Consider the following 19941-nt stretch of genomic DNA (forward strand, 5'->3'; position numbering starts at 1 on the left):
GGTTGGGTAAATACTTCATATTTTTAATTTGAGTACACATATTTCATTGCCATAAGTTGTTGAATTCATCATCCAAAGAGCATTTATTGAGGACCTGGATATTTCTGGCATTGTTCTGGAGATGATGTGGAGATACAGACAAATTCTCTTTCCACAGAGATTTCATTATGGGACAAAACAACAAAGAAGTACCATTATGGAACAGACTCAAAGGGTCATCAACAGAGAATAGAGCACAAAAATTGCCTTGCTGATAGACTGCCAAACTACCAACACTTCTGTGGGTGGCAGGTTGATTGCCTAGGCAGGTATAAATCAAGCATTCTCTTCAGTACATGCTTTGCCTTTTTACTGATAAAAAGTGCTTGGGGGGGGACACAAGTTGGTACTGGTTGGAACCCCTCAAACACCACGGTCTTTTTGCTGAAAAGCACAGGCAGGTTTGAAAACAGAAGGCGACCATTCTTTAACCTCCCCCCACCCCCCCCCCACCCCCACCCCCTACTTTTTTTTTTTTTTTTTTTAAAGAACTCATTATGGGTAAAGTATTGTTAGACCCTAAAGTGAATGCAACAAAGACATAAGGTGGGAGGAACCTTCCCTTCCAGTCTAGTACAATTTAACGGGAAAAGATGATAGAACCACAAGAAATAATCACACGTTAGTATGGAGTTTTCTTTAGGGCTTATGACAAAATTTCATTTATATGATTCACATAAATTTTGTTCTGAAAACTACCCTGTGAGGTAAGGCAGGAAAATGGTATTATTATGGCTAGCTTATGATGGAAGAAACTGAGCTCAGCAAAATTGAATGGCTTTTTCAAAAATCAAAGAGCCAGGGGTGGAGCAAGACTTAACTTGTTTGTTCTTTTTTTGTGACCATTTAGATTTTAAACGACATCTTGCTCTTTCCCATAAGAATGCTAATGATACATAGACCCTCATTCATTCATTTGTTCATATATTTATTGAACATATTCTATTTGCCGGCCACTGTAAAAAGTCTTGGGGATATAAAAATGAACTATTGTCTGCTCTCAAGGTGTTCACCCACATTTGAATAGCACTTTACCTTTTCCAAGACTCTTCATAAAAAGGATACAATCATCACCACATCCTCTGTAATATGTCATTATTTGTTTTATTTTGCACATAGAGGAATTTAGTAACTCACCTAAAGTCAAAAAGTTGGTAAGGGCCCAGGAACTTTCAGTCATTACTTGAGTACTAAAATAAGTACAGAGCTATAGAACATTGGCTCTAAATTTTGTTGGACCTGTATTTTCATCACTAAAAAATTTTGAGAGTGTACTAGCAATAGACATTAAAAAAAAAGCGTTTTAGCTAGTATACATTTGCTGTTACACTAATGTTAATACATGGCAAAACCCGCAAAACATTTTTTAAAAGATGAAAATTAAAGCAAATACAAATAGAAGCTTTAATATATACTTTCTGTACCCTAATGGATGATCTTGTACACCTTTAAGGGTCCACATACCTTTCTTTGGAGAACACTATTATAGATGATTATACACAAGTGGCAAAGGGGGCGGTCAATGTGGGTGGGTGGTCCAGTGAAAGTGGTATTGTATTGAGTTCTGGGTGTCTTTTAAGCTATGAGTGAATAATCCACATTCTGAAAAAATCTGATCTTCACACTCCAGTCATGAAGGTCTCTGTCAAACGGTAGAGAGTTGCAAGTTTTTCACGTTCACTTTTCTTACTTTGTTTCTAGGTTGTGCTTTTCAGCTTTTGACAACGTGACAACAAAACAAGTTTGCATGCTAATGATTATAAGCAAGGAAATTTTGGGGGTGCCTGGGTGGTCAGTCGGTCAAGTGTTGGAGTCTCGATTTCAGCTCAGGTCATGACTCAAGGATCATGGGATCAAGCCCCATGCTGAGCATGGAGCCTGCTTAAGATTCTCTCTCTCTCCTGCCCCTCACCCCTGATCGCTCACTAAAATAAATAAACAGATAAAGAAATAAATTAAAAAATTTTTGAACAAAGGGATGTCTTCCCCACAAGCACAAAAAGGAGAAATAGTTAGATTTTATTCCATTCATGTGACAATCACATAAAACTTAATTACAAGGGGAAACTTTGAAACAGTAACATTTTATTTCAATCCCCAAACAGCTATTAATATAATTTGTGCTGTTGCAATAACTATACTGCTTTGTGAAAACATTTAGCTACTATTCATGAAGAGGCGATCACTTTCTCTCCCACAACAAACTCCTTAGTAGAGCTCCATTTTAATTACTTTTTAATAATTTGAACAAACCCTTCACAGAAAGCAATTTTCTACTTCAAACTTATGGTAATACTAAAATTCAATTTTTTTAGATATTAGCTCAATGAATAGGTTTTACCAGGAAAAAAATAAGCAAATTTTAATTGATCCTTTGAGGGATCTAAAACATGCCAGTTAGGCATATAAAATCATTTTCGTAAAATCCCAAACCTAATATACACACACAAAAACCCTCACAGTCTTCTAAAATTAGTTAACAACAAGCCATGGAATAATAAATGAAAGTTTTTGTCTGTATCATTGCATTACCCAAATTTAGGAGGCAAAGTTTGCAGTATATTTTCTAGGCTTGGTGTCTCCTGGAGTTTAGTAACAGTGGCCTTGTTCCATTGGTATTATGCTGGGGCAAGTGATTAATCTAAGACAAGCCATATATATATATATATATATGTATATATGTGTATATATATATACATATATATATGTGTATATATGTATATATGTGTATATATATATACATATATATATATGTGTATATATGTATATATATATATATGTGTATATACACATATATATATATATACATGGGTTTTTTTTTTTTTGGTTTTTGTTTTTTTTGTTTTTTTGCAAAGGGTAATGACGTCTTTGTGTTTATACCAGGGATCTCTGAAAAAACAAACATGTTTAATTTTTTTTTACATTTATTTATTGTTGAGAGACAGAGAGAGACAGAGCATGAGCAGTGGAAGGGCAGAGAGAGAGGGAGACAAAGAATCTGAAGCAGGCCCCAGGCTCTGAGCTGTCAGCACAGAGCCCAACATGGGGCTTGAACCCACGAAACGTGAGATCGTGACCCGAGCTAAGTCGGACGCTTAACTGACTGTGCCACCGAGGTGCCCCCAAACATGTTAAACACTTTTAAAAAACTTGTTCAAATTTCGACAACAAAGACCATTAAAAGTGGAGTCCCGGTGAAATTTGGTGGAATAGTTCATCATATGAGGGAGCTCACTTTCAATTTGTTTATATTACACCTCTGTTCAAGGAGAGTTGTGGTGGCTTATGTCAGAAAATGTTTGACATGAAAATTAAGAAATAATAGAAAATGTTGAAGTCTGGTATCAAAATGAGGAAGTGGTAATATTTGGGAAAAAAATGTAATTTGTGCTCTAGAATGACAACGTAAGAGCCATCATTCGTGACGAAAAGAAATCTTGATTTCTAAGGCATATTGTAGTTTTCAATGCCTTCTTTGCTTAGCTCATCTCATTGTATCCAGGAGTGTTTGCTGTGGGAGATACTGCTCACCGTTCACTGATGTGAATGTTTATCGTAGCCTTTTGTCAAGATTGGCAGTAAGGAACCGAACCGCACTATGAAGAATACTGAACACAAATTGAAAACTTTGGCCTCTCCTTCAGAGGTCAGCAGAGTTTAGACAGACCTGGCCATATAGCCCACCACTTCTTTTTTTTTTTTTTTTTTTATAGCCCACCACTTCTTTTGTCAAGTCACTAATTTTAGGTTCCGCATCAGTAAAAAGGCAGCACAGCAGTGATAAGCTTTGTTTCATAAAAGCAGCTGTGAGGTCTGAAAGCATTATTGATATAAGCACATAATACTGTGTCTTGCATGTAATACGTATAATTAACTATAATTATTCATCAAGTCTATAGAACCACAGAGGAAAGGTGCACCTATCCCTTGATTCAGTGTTCAATCCATTATGCTAACCAGGCCAGATTTTCGAAAAATTATATACAATTTTCGTTGTATATAGTCGAGTATAGCGACTGCCTACAGAGGGGCTCTTGAGAATAAGAACTTCCAAGCTCTCACCTCAGTATCTGATTCAGCATTTGCACCTGTAAAAACCCTACAGATGATTTTGATGGGTAGCCTGTCTGAGAGCTACTAATCTATATTATGTGCCAAGAAAGCCCTGGACCTGCTTTTAACCTCTCAAGTTTCCAGCTTATCAGCTGCCTTTGCCTTAGTTGCTGTTATTACTATGGGGGTCTCTGCTTCCACTTGCCGTGGGATCAGAAGTTCAAATACATAGGCAGAAAAAGTTACCCTGCTTCTCCCACACCATCTGATTTCCCTATCTGTTGATAGTTTCTTCTACTGTTTTCTGGCTGACACATTTACGTATAAACGTGTTACTTACTCTTTGCAAAATTTGGAACTGGAGAGAATACTCCCAAAACTGCTTAATCATGGCATACATGATTTCAAAAGAGAGGCCTGATTCAGACAAACAGGGTAGTTGAAACAGGACCCCATGTCCATATGAAAGAAATTAGGCAACTGCATCATTTTTCTCCAAGTGTTACCACCAAGGTGTTGTTTATAAAAAAAAAAAAAAAATGGGAACCAGAATGTTTCATTCTGTTGAAACAAGTTTGTATCTCTGTAATGGATATTGGGTGCCTTGGCTCCCTTTCCAAGATCATGTACGTTTAGCATTCAGAAATCCCTGGTTGGCTGAGTCTATAACTTGTAGGTGAAGAAAATAAAAGTCCATATCATTTTGTAGAAATGGCTCTTTTGTAGAATAAATGACCAGCACAAATTGTAACAGAGCTTACAATTTTCAATTTTGGAGTAAGAAAAGTCACTTTTCAAATCGTTTATAGACTTTCAAAGAATTGTGTTTTTCATCGCTGTTATTGCAATTACGTCCTCATATTTTTAGTTTTATTGAATTCTGAATTAGGAACATCATTTGAAATAGTTTTAAATGATTAAAGTTGAATTTAACACTTGTAATTAAAATTCAAAAGTTGAAAGAAAACATAAATGATGAAGAACTGGGACCGCTACCATTTTTCCCTGTAATAAAATGCTAGTGCACACAGTATAGTTCTGAGGAAACCCTCACTTATAAGAGAGACCCAAAGGTTGTCACATTTTGGAAATCAGTTTTTGGACAATCACTTGGTATATGTAACAATAGGGCCTTTCGTAGCAGAAACAATTTCTTAGACATATACACCCTTTGCTAATATTTCAGCCCTAGTTTTGGCTTTTATGAGGGCGAAGAAGAGGGTTGCGGACAGTTATTGATAGATTATAGTATAATCTGTAGAAACAAATTCCAAAGAGAAGATAGGGCCATACACATCACTGTGCATTTCTTTGACCACTTTCTCTTTTAGAAATTACTCTTTGAATCCTCTGCCCTGGTGTGGCCAGGAATCTCTGGGGTCTGTAAATCTGAGTAGATGTTGCTCTAATCTAAAGACATGTGAATCCCTCAAATGGGTGATTGCTGCCTATAGAAGATTGTCTGCAAAGATGGTCATTACTAATTCCCCCATTCCCTGTGTGTGCTATTCTTTGCCTCAAGGTGTAGAGCCATTTCCCCTCTTCTTGAATTTGGGCTGGTTTTGTGACTTCTTCTGACCAATAGAATGAGACAGAAGTAATGCTATGCCAGTCCTGGACATAGAGTCAAGAGGCCTAGTGGAGGGGTGCCTGGGTGGCTCAGTCAGTTAAGTGTTTGACTTGATTTTAGGTGGCTTAGTTAAGCGACTGACACTTTTTTTTTTTTTAACGTTTATTTTAGAGAGAGAGAGTAAGAGAGAGAGAGCATGAGTGGAGGAGGGACACAGAGAGAGAAAGACACAGGATCCGAAGCAGGCTTCGGGCTCCAAGCTGTCAGCATAGAGCTGGATTCAGGGCTTGAACTCATGAATCACAAGATCAAGGCCTGAGCCCTGTGTTGCCTCGGTGCTTACAGCAAGGAGCCTGCTTTGGATACTCTCTCTCCCTTTCTCTTTGCCCCTCCCCTGCTCTCTCTCTCTCTCTCTCTCTCTCACACACACACACACACACACACACACACATGCACACATGCTCTTTCTCTCAAAATAAATTAAAAAAAAAAAGAGGCCTAGTAGAATCTACTTTTGATTTTTTAGAACCCATCTGGTATATAAAGAAGGCCAGGGTATCTTGGTGGAGAAAGATCATGTCAAGAGAAATGAGATGCCCCAGCCAATAGCCAGCTCCAAGGCCCTAAACATATGAATGAGTCCATCTCAGATCCTTCTCCAGCCTCAGTTGAACTTCCCCAGTCAACCCTAAAGGAAAGAGAGATGAGCTGCTTTCATTCAGCCCAACCCAAATTCCTGGCCCACAGAATTGAGAGAAATAAAATGGTGTTATTTTAAGACACTAAGTTTTGGAATGGTTTGTTGTAAATCAATAGACACCTAGAAAAAAAGTTATAAAACAACATAATTCTTGTTCTTCAGACTTTAATATGATTTAGCAATAACATAGCACACTTATCTTTGACCATCCATTCAAAATAAGGACTAGAAAGTGTACCATTTTTAAGATTAGACTCTCACTGGCTTCATGTGTATGGTTTATTTCTTGACTTGCTATTATTTCCAGGCCTTGGGAATTTCCAGAGATACAATATCATGTTTTTAGATTATGATTCTGATATTTACTGAAATGGAAATATCTCAGCTTTTATTAGTTGCTATTCCCCAGGATAAAAGAGTTGGTTGGATTTTCATCACTTTGAGATACAGGGTTAGTTGGGTAGAAGGGCCTTAGTATCATAACTCGAATAATCCCAGATGTTAGCAGCAGCCAGTGGAAATGGGAAATAAATTAAGGCCAGGTTACAGAATATTCCAGGGAGATCCAGGAGTCAGAATTCACAGGCCTAGCACTGTGGTTACATCTGTTTTTATGTGATTAATTTTTTCAGAGAAGTTATCCATCCATTAAATGGAGATCAGCTTTCTGGTTACTAAAGCTCTTCCAGTCAAACTGGGGTTCTCTTCCACCTTATGTCAAAGAGATGTGGAATTCTAAGCAGAGGTCAGTCCTAGGACTTAGGTCAATGGGTGTGGAGTTCAAGAAGAAGGTTTCCAGAAGGTAGGTACACCCTGTGAACACTAAGGCAGTTCTAGGCAATGAGACAAATTCAAAAATGGAACCCTCTAACACGATGGAGCTGCTTGTTCTGCTCTGGACTAGTAGAGTTAACTCCATAGGTGAAAGCCACAGATAAACTACTGGTCAGCAGAGCTGGTAGTGAGACACCCAATTCAGGAGATGGGAGAAAAAGGGAAAAGAGTCAGGAAGGCAAGATGCCAGGAGGGCCAAAGACAAACAGAAATGTGAACATTTGCCCAGGACCAGTGTTGGTTAGTTTGTGCATATTTTTATTATTGTACCATAGCAGCTAATAATAATCATATATTTTTTTGAAGTTAGGATAGAATAATTGCTAAAGAAAGATTTGACAAAAAGGGGAAGTGTTTTTCTTTTTAATCTTTTGTCAAAGTCCTGAGTTCTTTTAAGGAACAGGATAGGAGAGGTAGAAGAAATAGGAAGTTGGGGTGAGGAAGGTTAGTGCAAACTTAAAATTGAAACTTTTTCATTTGGGAGTAGTTTTAAGCATTCAGATGTTTCTGAAGACTAAGTGAAAATTGGTCTTCATGCATTTAAGTTTATAGCCATTGGCACATTTAACCTTTTTTCATTTATTCATTCTTTCACTTACGTCTTAAACCAATTAGTGGTAGCCATGGTCACAAATGGAAATATTTAATTTTTCTATTTAAGTTATTTCTATTCACATACAGCATAAACAACAGTGACCTAATTTCCACCTCTTTGCGATCTGCCACAAGTTACTTCTACGTGAAACATTGTCTTTCTGTTACCACTAAGCACTTTTTGTCCAAGCCTGTCTATTGTTCTCTTAACTAGAATTTCCAGCACTGTCCAAATTCTGTGTTCCTCTTGTCCTCGTCCTCTTTTCCCTCCTCCTCTTCATGTTTCCTTCTCCTCCTTCTTGTCTTTCCTCTTCCTTTTCTTCTTCCTTTTCTCCTTCTCCCCCTTCTCCTTCTCTTCCTCCTCCTCCCTGTCCTCCTTCTTTGCTAGCCCAGTGAATACCCATGCTAGAGAGCAATGAAGCACTTTTTGATTTAATTTTATTTTTTATAAAAATTAGAAACTTTTTTATATCCTCACATCCGTTGGATGTCACTGAAGAGACTGTATTACCTGTCTCTCAGTCTTCTCTCTCTCTTCATGCCAGCTATCCCATTGGCCTCTCTGTACCTCTACCCCACCATAGTCCCTTTTGATCCACTTAAGGTCAAGATTTGCTATCGTCATGGTTAAAGTATTATTAGGCAATGATGTCCCATATTCAGACTCTATTGGACAGTTCACTTCTTATATTGATTCTGTGCTTTGCATGGTGATGGTGGTTGTGGTCATAATGTCACAAATATCCACATTCTTCCTTTCTTACTGTGCAGAAGACAGTAATGACTGCATTTTCTGGAAGTATTTCTTTTCTTCTTTAAATCTTGTTTTAGTACTGAGTTGTAGTTAAAATGCATAGGGATAGCTGCTGCCAATATCTGACCTTGCACAAAAGCAAATCTTCCTTTTCTAACTGTTCTCTTCTTTGATGATTCTGATTATTCTTCCCTTCAACAGATTATGAAAACTAGCCACCACCAATTCTAGACTAGTCATTTGTTTTCTAAACAAACTTTCAAAGACATCACCCCTCCCACATTCCTTCTGCATAGAAGTCATTCCCCTCTTTTAGTTTCTGAAGTTGTGTGGCATCCGACAGTAGAACGGTGCCCTTTAGTTCTATGCACAGAAGCAGAATTCCAGGGAACAATTTCAATTCTGCTTAAGTTGCGGTCCAAGATATGGCTTTTGGGGGCTCTCAGAGGTGATTTGTTTTTAAATGACAGTTCTGTAGAAATACAAGGGGATGATTCATTTCTCTATTTCTCTAAAACGTCTCTTTTTCCCTGGTACTTAAATATTTTTTCCTTGTGTTTTCCTCCTTTTAAATTAACAAGGAAATAAGACATAACTGTTTTAATGGATTTCTTATGCAATTTTTATGTGGCATGTTTAATATACTACATGCCTTTTGCTTTAGGTCTTGAAATTAAATGCACTGAATATAAAGTGAATTGGGTGTCATTCTTTTTTTAATTCAATGTTTATTTAAGTCTGCTTCACGCTTAACATTGGAATCATCTAAGGAAGCATATTAAAAAAGGCAGATTTCTGGACATACTGCAGGTCTACTGAATCTAATTTTCTGTCGTAAGGTGCCAATAATATGTTTTCTAAGATTATTATATAATATATAATATGCAAATGACATTATATAAAATACATAAGAAATACTATATATGTTCACAATTGCCCCCAACTGATCCTTATGACAAATTAAACTTTAGTAATATTAATGATGTCAACTTTATCATTCAGTCCTAAGGCTATTCATCATTGTTTCCTTTTTTAGATGTAATAGGAAAAACAAAGTAGACAGTTGTGACAGTTGATAATTAACTTTGTAAGATATATTGAGAAAATGAAAGATGATAATCTTGTTGTCATGTGGTGTTTAGTTTGAATTACCCACAGAAAGACCTCATTGTGGAGCATCATTTTTCTTACATATAAAAATGAGGTAAAGGTCAGGGGTTAATAGACTGCAGCATTTTCATAAGACACAATGGCAAAACAGAATTCATAGGCTGACAGAAATGTTGGGGCTGGCCCTTGGTAGAACAATTATATATTTTGTTTGGCTCCTATTCCAACAGAATTAAAGGGTAAACCATTAAGCTGTTCATTAGCATTTGTGAGCAACACCCCAAGTAACCTCTAGAATAGCTATTAAATAGTAAGTTTGTTTGGGGAGGAGGGGAATGACTGGCAGTGACAATTATACTTGAGTTAACAGTAAAAAAATAAACTTCAACTTGATCTAAAATTCAGTAATAATAATAATATCCCCAAGATAATCTTCCAGGGTACACTGACATGTAGAAACAAACAACAAAAGGTAGTTTTGGGTCTTTCAGATATACAGATGAGAGCCACTTCCATTTAATGGGCACTTCTATAAGCATTAAAAAAAGACATGTCAAAGTGAGTTTATAAAATTATGGCATACATTTAACAAAGCTATGCTTTAAACAGTCACAGTACAATGAAACACATTTCATTATTCACAGGATAAAGGGTATTTTAAAAATCATAGTGCACTGTGGGTGTAGTTATGGGACATAAGTGAAGTCAAATGAACAGTGTTTTCTTTCGTTAGTCACATGAATATATTTCTAATTATGTCTAACTTCATTTGGAAATTACAGTTAACATGTAAATTTGAAGGTCTTCCTGTGTATGAAATTGTTTTAGTTTCCTATGGTTTTTATAACAAATCACAAATTTAGTGGCCTAAAACAATACAACTTATTTATTTTTTAAAGCTTGTCTATTTATTTTGAGAGAGAGAGAGAGAGATTGAGAGAGAGAAACATGCAGGGAAGGGGCAGAGAGGAGAGACAGAATCCCAAGCAGGCTTCATCGAGCTGTCAGCACAGAGTCCTATGTGTCCTTGAACTCACAACTTGTGAGATCAAGACCAGAGTGGAGATCAAAAGTCGGACGCTTAACCGACTAAGCCACCTGGTGCCCAACGATACAAGTTTATTATCTTAGTGTTGTAGATGTGAGAAATTTCACAATGGATTGGCTGGGCTATATTCTTCTGGAATCTCTAGTTGAAGACTTTGGTTCCTTCCTTTATCCAGTTTCTAGAAATTCCTGGAATCCTTGACTTACAGCTCTGTATTACTCTCACCTACAATTTGATCCTCATACTTTTTAAATTCTGATCACTCTCTGATAAGGGCACTTGTGATTACATTGGGCACACCTGCATGATCCCGGCTCCGCTCCCCATCTCAAGATTTTTAAGTTAATCACAGCTGAAATGTTCCTTTTATATAAGGTTAGGTAACATATTCACAGGTTTCAGGGATTAGAACATGGGCAGCTTTGGGAAGCCAGTATTACGTACCACAGAAACCCAGATCAAAAACCACTCCAGAACTTTCCCCTTTGCATGCCCTGCATTGTAATGCAGTTGGGATTTGTTTTTTCTAAACTTTTCAACTGATATCACAGACTGGTTATTACCAACGGGTCACGGAGGATCTTACTTTCCAAGGTATGCACTTTTAGCTACTCATTGCAGAGAAAGTATTTTCGTAATGTGGCTGTTACAACTTGGTATAAAATTACATGGTAAACTATATCTTTTACCCAAAGTACGTATAATAAGAAACTAATTATACCTATATAAAAAGATACAGAAAAATGTTTCTCATACTGTGATAGACAAATGAACAGTCTGTCCTTTTCTTTCAATACAAGTCTTAAATATTGTTAACATAAAGTATAAAAGATCTAAGGATTCATAGCAAACAGCAAAATTAAATATTTGCTCTAAAACAAAATCAAATCAATAAAACAAGATTATTGTTAAAATTTATTAAGATTTATAATTATATAGCAATTATGATAAGACTTATTACTATGCTTTTTTTTTGCTGAAGATTAACAAAATGAAAACTAGCTTTAACTCCACTGTTAGATTAAAAAGGGAAGTTTAAGATCAATATTAATTGGAACAATTATTTGATTTGTTTTCCTGCCTCTGTATAGATTCCTTTATTCATTTATCCATCCAGTCAACAGGTATTAATTGAATTCCTAGTACAGGCCAGACACAGGTGTGGTGGTGATGGTACAAAGTCAGGTATATTATGGTGCTTATTTTTCAGCTAAGAGTCAATGATCTGACAAACTGAAACTGTAACGGAGTTAAACATTAATTATAATAACAGTAATTTTTTGTTACTTTTGTATTGAAAGTACTTCTGCATTGAAACTTGAGTATTGAAAATACAAGTACATTGAATATATTAAAAACATGCTCTATCACTGATAAAAACAGATTGGAAAATCATATTCTAATTGTGTATGCTTTAATCTCAATTGGGAAAAATTAGTAAAAATACTGAGTTGGATGGGATATTATAAACTGATAATATTTTCAGTGCTTAAAAGATTCAATTTTTATGAATCTTGTATTAACTATTGTTGGTTGAAGATTGATAAATATGAATTAGAAAATATTTAATAGTATATACTTCAATTATCATTAACGTATGTATTGAATGAACTACTGATTGAATATTTTTTAAGCTTCTATTATATTCCAGGTGCTGGACATAGAACCCACACCAAAAAAGTAAAAACCCGACTCTCCTGGAGCTTACATTCCAGGGACCTAATACATGGGCTCTGACATTCCAAATACTTCGATACATTTTTATGATAAACATTGCCAGCAAGAACAGTACTAAGGGCAGTATACCTCCAGGCCTGGAATTCTTCAACTCTGGCTGTGCTTCTGTGCAAGGGCCTTACGGCAGTTCTGCCGTTAGAGGTGTAATTTTACACAGGTTACTTAAACATTGCAACCTTTTTTCTTTCTCTGTGTCAAAACAAAAAACCAAAACCAATAAAACCCCAGTAATAGCTGGGTTCTCCTGTAGATTAAATGAGCTAATGTGTGTCGCTTGTTCAGCAATTATTAGTATTACTGCTTTGGCTCTGTGGGTCCAAAACGTGCCTGCTCATTAGAATTACCTGGGGGTCTTTAAAAACATTCCCAAACTCGGGCCACACACCAGACTAATTAAATCCCAGTCTTTGAGCGTGGGACATAGGTGTCAGCAATTTCTGAGCTCCCCAGGTAGTTCCAATTTGCAGACAAATTTGGGATCCGTGGCAGTTTGGGTTAATATTTCATAATAACCCTGCCCGGCCACCTGTCTTTTTCGAGGTGGAACCAGGAAATCTTACGAGCTTAATCAAAGTCAGAAATCGAGGTCTTTCTGTTTTCTCCTGTGATCTGAATCCAAATATCCTTAAGGGGAGAGGGACTGGGGGGGGAGTCCTGACCTCTACAGCCTACGCAAAACTGTTAAGTTTAATGGGACCCGTAGGTTCCTACGGAGGGCTGACACTTCCACCCGAGGCGACCGCTGGGCCAGCCAGAGAAGCGAGGAGGCGCGAAAACGCAGCCCGGCCGGGGGCGCTGGGCTCGTCGCTGAGGCCGCGGACGCCAAAGGAGGAAGCTCGGCACCCGGAGCGTCCCCTGGGGACACGCAGCGGCCCGGACTCCGCGGCTCCGGTGGGCGCCGTCAGGCCTTCTCTGCCCACCCCCCATCTTCCCGGTGACCCCAGCCGAGCGCAGCGGGGCGCTGTGGCCCGGGGCGAACCAGGCCGGCCGGCCGGCTGCGCCGCCCGCCGCCATGGAGCCCAGGCCCGTCGCGCCGCGGCCTCGCTTGTGCGACTCTCTCGGCGCGGACCAGACACCCTCGGCCTCTACGCTGAACGCGGCCCGGGCCGAGGCTCGGCCAGCTGGGCGCCGCGCTCCCGCAGTGGCTGCGGTGTTGCCGGCGGGGGGTAGTGGGGAGCGCATGGGCGTCCCCACCCCGAAGCAGTTCTGCCCCGTCCTGGAGAGGCCGCTCATCAGCTACACGCTGCAGGCCCTGGAGAGGTAATGCACAAGGCGCACCCCCGGTCCCCGGCCCCCGGCCGGCCTTCCGCTCCTGGTGCGGCCCGCCTAGGGCGGCCCGCGGCACCTGCCCCTCGTGCTGCTTTCGCGCTGGCGCCTTCTCTCGGCGGACTGCGGGGCCGACTCCGCCCGCTCAATCCCAGGCTTGGGCTGCGTCCTTCCCTGCAATTCAGGGACCGTTGGTTCTGATCCTCTAACAGACCTGCACGCAAGAGGGGACTGCCCTACAGACCCCTTTCGGTGCCCGGGCCGTCGACGTGGTTGTGGGGAGCCCGGCTCCTGGAGCTGGACTAAGGAGAGCATGGGGTGGAACTAAAAGGCATTTAGTTTTGACTGGGGCCTAATGACAAGCTCTTTCAGGAGTCTCCTTGCCCGTCTGCCTCTTTCTCAATCTCTGTTAATGTTTTGTGCTCTCCGTGCATGCGTGGATTGGAGTTTTACTCACACATCTCACTTCACGGGCCTTTGTTCACTTTATCCATTCATGTACATTAACTGAATATCTCTTAAGATTCTATGTTAATTACGAAGTGCTGAAGGTGGACGGAGGGACAAAACTTAATCCAAGGCTTTCACCGGTGGATATAGATTTAAGGGTGCGAAATTGTTAAGGCCAATACGTGTGGAATTGGGGTGAGGACTAGAGGCACAGTAGTGGGATGGAGAGGGGGTTTGTTAATTGTTTTAGCGCATAGTAGTATGATTGAGCGTGGGGTGAGTCTGGAGGGGTAGGAAGCAGGACAGTTGCACAGGTCCCTAGATGAGTTGCTATGGGTTGAAGCCAGTGTGGTGCTGTGATGGGATGTTAAACCTTGAAGTGAGTCCTTTGTGTCTCAAGAAGGATAACATTATTTTAGTATATCCTTTGCAGGTGGCTTTCATGAAGACCAAGCTAATGAGTTGCTGCTAATTCAAGGCTGTTAGCCTATTACCCAGCAAAGCTCTTCTTCCTGTCCCATCATGCTTGCACATACCACAGAAGCCAAAGGGCCCACGTTGTGTTGGATATGTTATGGAAGCGTGAAGAGTCATAACCACCCTTGATTAGGGTAATCAGGCCAGTGGTCACATCTGAAACTCAAACAAACATGGAAACAGTTCAGGTGCTTTCCCTACTCTTGTAGCCCACCTTTTCTCTGTGTATGAATCATGTAACTACAGTACTACAGTATGTTAGACCCCGTGACAACATAACTCCTTTATGTAGGTTATCTTAAGGGACACAATGGATTTTGGCCAGCAGAACCTAATTGCTTAATAACTGGGCATAAGGGAATATAGTCTCTTGTACATTCAGTTTTCTTTCCTATGAAGCAAATTAACATCATCAGCACGTTTGCATCTTCTGGGGTAGACTGAGATAGGTGGTTAATGGAAAAATCTTTTGAAGTAAAAATGTTCTGGGAATGCCTTTTTTAATGGAAGATGAGGAACATGTGTTTTGTATTGCTAACAGCAGTGATAAAATTCTAACAGTAAAGAAACCTCCATTTTGAAATCCATCGGAGATCATTTTTGTCACTATTAAAATGCCTGAAGAACTTAAGGGATGATTGCATTTGGGGTATGTTTCAGGAAATCCTTGGAAATCTTGCATTACAGGGCTTTAGGTATGGGTGCTTCTTAGCCATTTGCTAAAGGAAGGGCATTCTCTTGACTGCTAATAGACTTCCTAGAGCATGGTGTTAAAAAGCCTAGGTTATTTCATCCTCTTGAATTATGCAAGTTCAATTAAGGAAAGGAGATGGAAGCATAAAATGTATGAAATTCTTATGTTTTGCTCTTTGGCAAAATGATGCATGCTTACCACATATTAAAGGGGAAGCATCACTCTCAATGCATCAGATCAGAAAAGATGTAATTGGGTGTCACCACTGTCAATCATCTAGATTATTTTAGGATAGTGTCAGCTCTCCTTGCCCTCTAATTTGATTTCAAAGTTCATTTGTCTCGCAGAAGTTAAGACTTTCTTTTCTCAAGCTTTTTCCATCTCACTAATAGAGAGGTTGTTGTGAATAATCTTTATTAGTTGATCTTGACTATGAAATTAAAGACACTCACTGACTGAAAAATGACCCTCATAGTTGGATCTGTCCTTTGGAATTTTGAACCGATAAAAAACTATGGCATACGAGGGACTTCACCTCTGAAGTTTGATCCACAGCTCTTAAATTGGGATAGGGAAATGTAAAGAAATGTGGCTCGTCTTTGTTTTAGTTAAATACAGGTTTAAATGGCATTATTTTCACTGTTGCATTTATCCACCCAAAGAGACTAAAAACAGTATAGCCACACAAGGGAAAATGAATGTAAGAACTGGAGTAGGTAAAAGATGACAACAAAACATTGGAAGAACAGGATGGTAATCAGACTTAACAGTCCCCAAGAAAATGGGAACAGCTGTGGAGAAGCAAGTTGGTTAAAGTCCCCAGATCTTGGAATGTTTCAGGAATCAGAGGTACAGGATGCTTTGGAAGGTGGGGTAGACAGCTCAAAACAAAAACAACTGGTTGCAACCTTAAAAAGAAACAGTTAAACTCCTAGCTCACTATCAAAATACTTGAAGCTTATTCTCTGACTCAGCACAGCCAATGGCTGAGTGAAGGTTCCATGGCCATAGAGGAGTTGAGAGGAAGACTGCACTTCGTAGTGATGAGATCCTTAGCTTCTGAGGTCAACTCAGGGGAGTTCCCCCCCCCATTTTTTTTTTAATGTAGTAATTTTTATTTTTGAGAGAGCAAATAGGGGAGGGGCAGAGAGACAGAGAGAGTGGGAGACACAGAATCCGAAGCAGGTTCCAGGCTCTGAGCTGTCAGCATGGAGCCTGACACCAGCTCAAACTCACTGAGTGGTGAGGTCATGAGCTGAGCTGAAGTCAGATGCTTAACTGACTGAGCCACCTAGGCACACTGAGTGGTTTTTTTTTTTGTTTTTTTTTTTACTTTTTAAACAACATGGTACATATTAAAGCACCTGTTCTTAAATGACTGAAAAGTTAGAGGGGACCTTCAGAGAGCCTGTATTGTGAGTTGACTGAGACTCAGGATTGTTTTCAATTCAGGTGACACTGGGAAAATATTTTTTTCTAGTTTAGTCCAGTTCTGGTAGGCCATTGAAATATCTTTGTGTGTGTGTGTGTGTGTGTGTGTGTGTGTGTGTGTGTGTTGGGAGGGGGAGAGTGCCAGCAGTGGAGGGGGAGGAGAGAACCTTAAGCAGGCTCCGTGCTCAGTGCAGAGCCTAGCACAGACCCCGGGTTCATGACCTGAGCTAAAAACAGGAGTCAGATGCTCAACTGACTGGGCCACCCAGGCACCCTGAAATTTCTTAATTATTAAATGACATTCAAAAGACTCTCTGCACCTTCCCAAATCTGGGAGACATTGGCTATGGCTCTATCTGGACAAAGTCTATCAGTCAGTTGTATGTGCATATATTTCCATTAAACATTGCATGTGTATGTATAAACATATGTATGTTTATACATGTTTATATACCACCTCTATTAAGATGATACAGCTGGTCGTTCGGATCTGTGCATTTGGGTTTAACTAAAACAATCAAAACTACTACTTGGTAGGTTGTATTAGGAACAAGAGTCTTTCAGAAGTTGATTAAAAATGTTTCTAGGATTTTGAAACTTTGCTTTTGGCCTTGTAGAGGGAATAGAAGTTTATTAAACCAAAGATTTATAATTTGAAGAGAGCTTTTTTTGCCCCTCAGCATACTAACAAGGAACTGAGATCAAGGGTACTAGCGCCTTATGTAACTATTGATTTATGTATGACCAGAGTTTTTAAAAGAAATATTGCTCTAAGAAAACTTAGGTGGCCATGGTAGTGGTGGAGGCATAAAGCCCTGGCAGTTAAGTTGTAAAATACACTTTACAGATCAACTCTGCTCTTTTGCTGTCTAAAAAAACGTGTTCCCAGGTCTTATGTACGGAGTAAAAATCCCTGCCGTTAAGCTTACTTCGGGTTCCAAATATCTAAGGAAAGAAACTCATTAAGAATGGTTAATCTGGCTTAGCTGAATAACTAAAATGACAAATACAAGAAAAGTAAGACAAACACTGTCAAATACAAGGCAAACACTGGCCATGCTTCTTCAGATTCATGGTGATGGTGGGCTAGGAGTGGGAGTTCCTTTGCTGATACATTTGAACAAAGTCTGGCACAGCCTTCTGCATAGTTGGAGAAGTTTCTCAAGTTTTCTGCGGTAGAGGACACTGCCTAAAATGACTTGTTCCTCGATAGGGTTCACTGCCCATTGAAACTGTATTATAAACTGGCAGCCAGTATAAATCTCCTCTAGGAAGGAAATGGGCTGTCCCACTAATAAAAAGCATTGCAGACTTTGGATACTAATATATATCCTTATTAATGTGTTGGCATTCTAATTCAGGTTTCACTCTTAGTTTGGCTAATGTAAGTTAGTCAACATAAATGTGATAATGTCAGATGAATTTCAAAGAAAGCTGTTTTGTGGATTTGTATGTGTTGATCTTAAGGAGAGTAGATTTTTGTGGTTAAGTTGGGTTGCTTTCTTGCCACTTGGAAAATCAATGGAAGTCCAGTTTTAGAAACTGAGACTCCATGGTGTGTGTGTGTGTATGTGTGTGTTGTCTGCTTGCCTTTTTTAAATTGAGGCATAATCGGGATATTAGTTTCAGGTGTACAACGTAGTGATTCTGTATTTGTATATATGTTTTTATGTTCTATTTACTTTTTAAATCCTTCTTTTTCATCATGATGAATCCCCTTCACCTATTTCAGCCATTCTTCCCTCCCAACTCCCCTCAGGTAATAATCAGTTGGTTTTGTAGAATTAAGAGTTGTTTTTTGGTTTGTCTTTTTTTCCCCTTGTTTTGTTAAATTCCACATATGACTAAAGTCATGTGGTGTTTGCCCTTCTCTGACTAACTTATGTCACTGATACTCTCTTGATTGATCCATGTTTTTGCAAATGGAAAGATTACATTCTTCTTTATGGCTAATATTCCACTGCATATAGGTACCACTTTATCCATTTGTCAGTTGATGGATGCTTGGACTGCTTCCATAGTTTGGCTGCTGTAAATAATGCTGCAATAAACATAGGAGTCCGTGCATACCTTTGAATTAGTGTTTTTGTATTTTTAGGGTAGATACCCAGCTGTGTGATTACTGGATCATAGGGTTGTTCTTTTTTAAATTTGAGGAACTTCCATACTGTTTTCTAGAGTGACTGCACCAGTTTGCTTTTCTACCAACAGTGCATGAGGCTTCTTTTTTTCCTGCGTCCTTGTCAACACGATGTTTTTTGTGTTTTTGATTTTAGCCATTCTGACAAGTTTGAGGTGATACCTTATTGTAGTTTTGACTTACATTTCCCTGATGATAAGTGGTGTTGAGCATCTTTTCATGTGTCTCTTGGCCATCTGTATGTTTTCCTTGGAGAAATGTGTGTTCATGTCTTGCCATTTTTAAATGCATTATTTATTTTTTGGTTGTTGAGTTTTCTAAGTTCTTTTTATATTTTGGATACTCTTTAACAGATGTCATTTGCAAACACTTTGTCCCATTCTGTAGGTTGACTTGTAGTTTTGTTGATTGTTTCCTTCACTGTGCAGAAACTTTTTATTTGGATGTTGTCCAAGTAGTTTATTTTTTGCTCTTCCCTTGCCTCAGAAGATATATCTAGAAAACTGTTGTTATGGTCAGTGTCAGAGAGATTACTGCCTGCCCTCTCTTGAAGTGTTTTTTAGGGTTTCGGGACTCACATTTAGGTCTTTAAACCATTTGAATTTACTTTTGTATATTGTGAAAGAAAGTGGTCCGTTTTCATTCTTTTGCATATCTCTGTCCAGTTTTCCCAATACCATTTATTGAAGAGACTGTCTTTTCCCCCTTGTATGTATATTCATTCCCCTTTTGTCAAAGATTAATTGGCCATGTAATTGTGCATTTAATTCTGGGTTTTCTGTTTTATTGATCTATGTGTATTTTTATTCCAGTACTATACTGTGTTATTTTTATTTTTAAGATTTTATTTTTTAAAGTCATCTCTATACCCAATATGGGGCTTGAATTTAGAACCCTGTTATCAAGAGTCAGATGCTTTACTGACTGAGCCAGCCAGGTGCCCCTGCACTCTTAATTACTACCACTGTGTAATATAATTTGAACTCTGGAATTTTGATAACTCCAGTTTTGTTTTTCATTTTCAAGATTGCTTTGGCTATTGGA

The 19941-nt window shown here is 38.9% G+C and overlaps 1 protein-coding gene across 1 annotated transcript in view; it reads left to right on the plus strand.

Moving 5' to 3' along the window:
- The first annotated feature begins 13364 nt into the window (after positions 1-13364).
- Positions 13365-19941, plus strand: part of CRPPA (CDP-L-ribitol pyrophosphorylase A) — a 320876-nt gene continuing 314299 nt past the window's right edge. The window contains exon 1 of the mRNA XM_058724920.1: positions 13365-13699. Coding sequence (XP_058580903.1) covers positions 13452-13699 — 248 coding nt within the window. The 5' untranslated portion in view covers positions 13365-13451. The remainder of the gene's footprint in view (positions 13700-19941) is intronic.

Source organism: Neofelis nebulosa, chromosome 4 (assembly GCF_028018385.1).
Source record: "Neofelis nebulosa isolate mNeoNeb1 chromosome 4, mNeoNeb1.pri, whole genome shotgun sequence".
Classification (NCBI taxonomy): domain Eukaryota; kingdom Metazoa; phylum Chordata; class Mammalia; order Carnivora; family Felidae; genus Neofelis; species Neofelis nebulosa.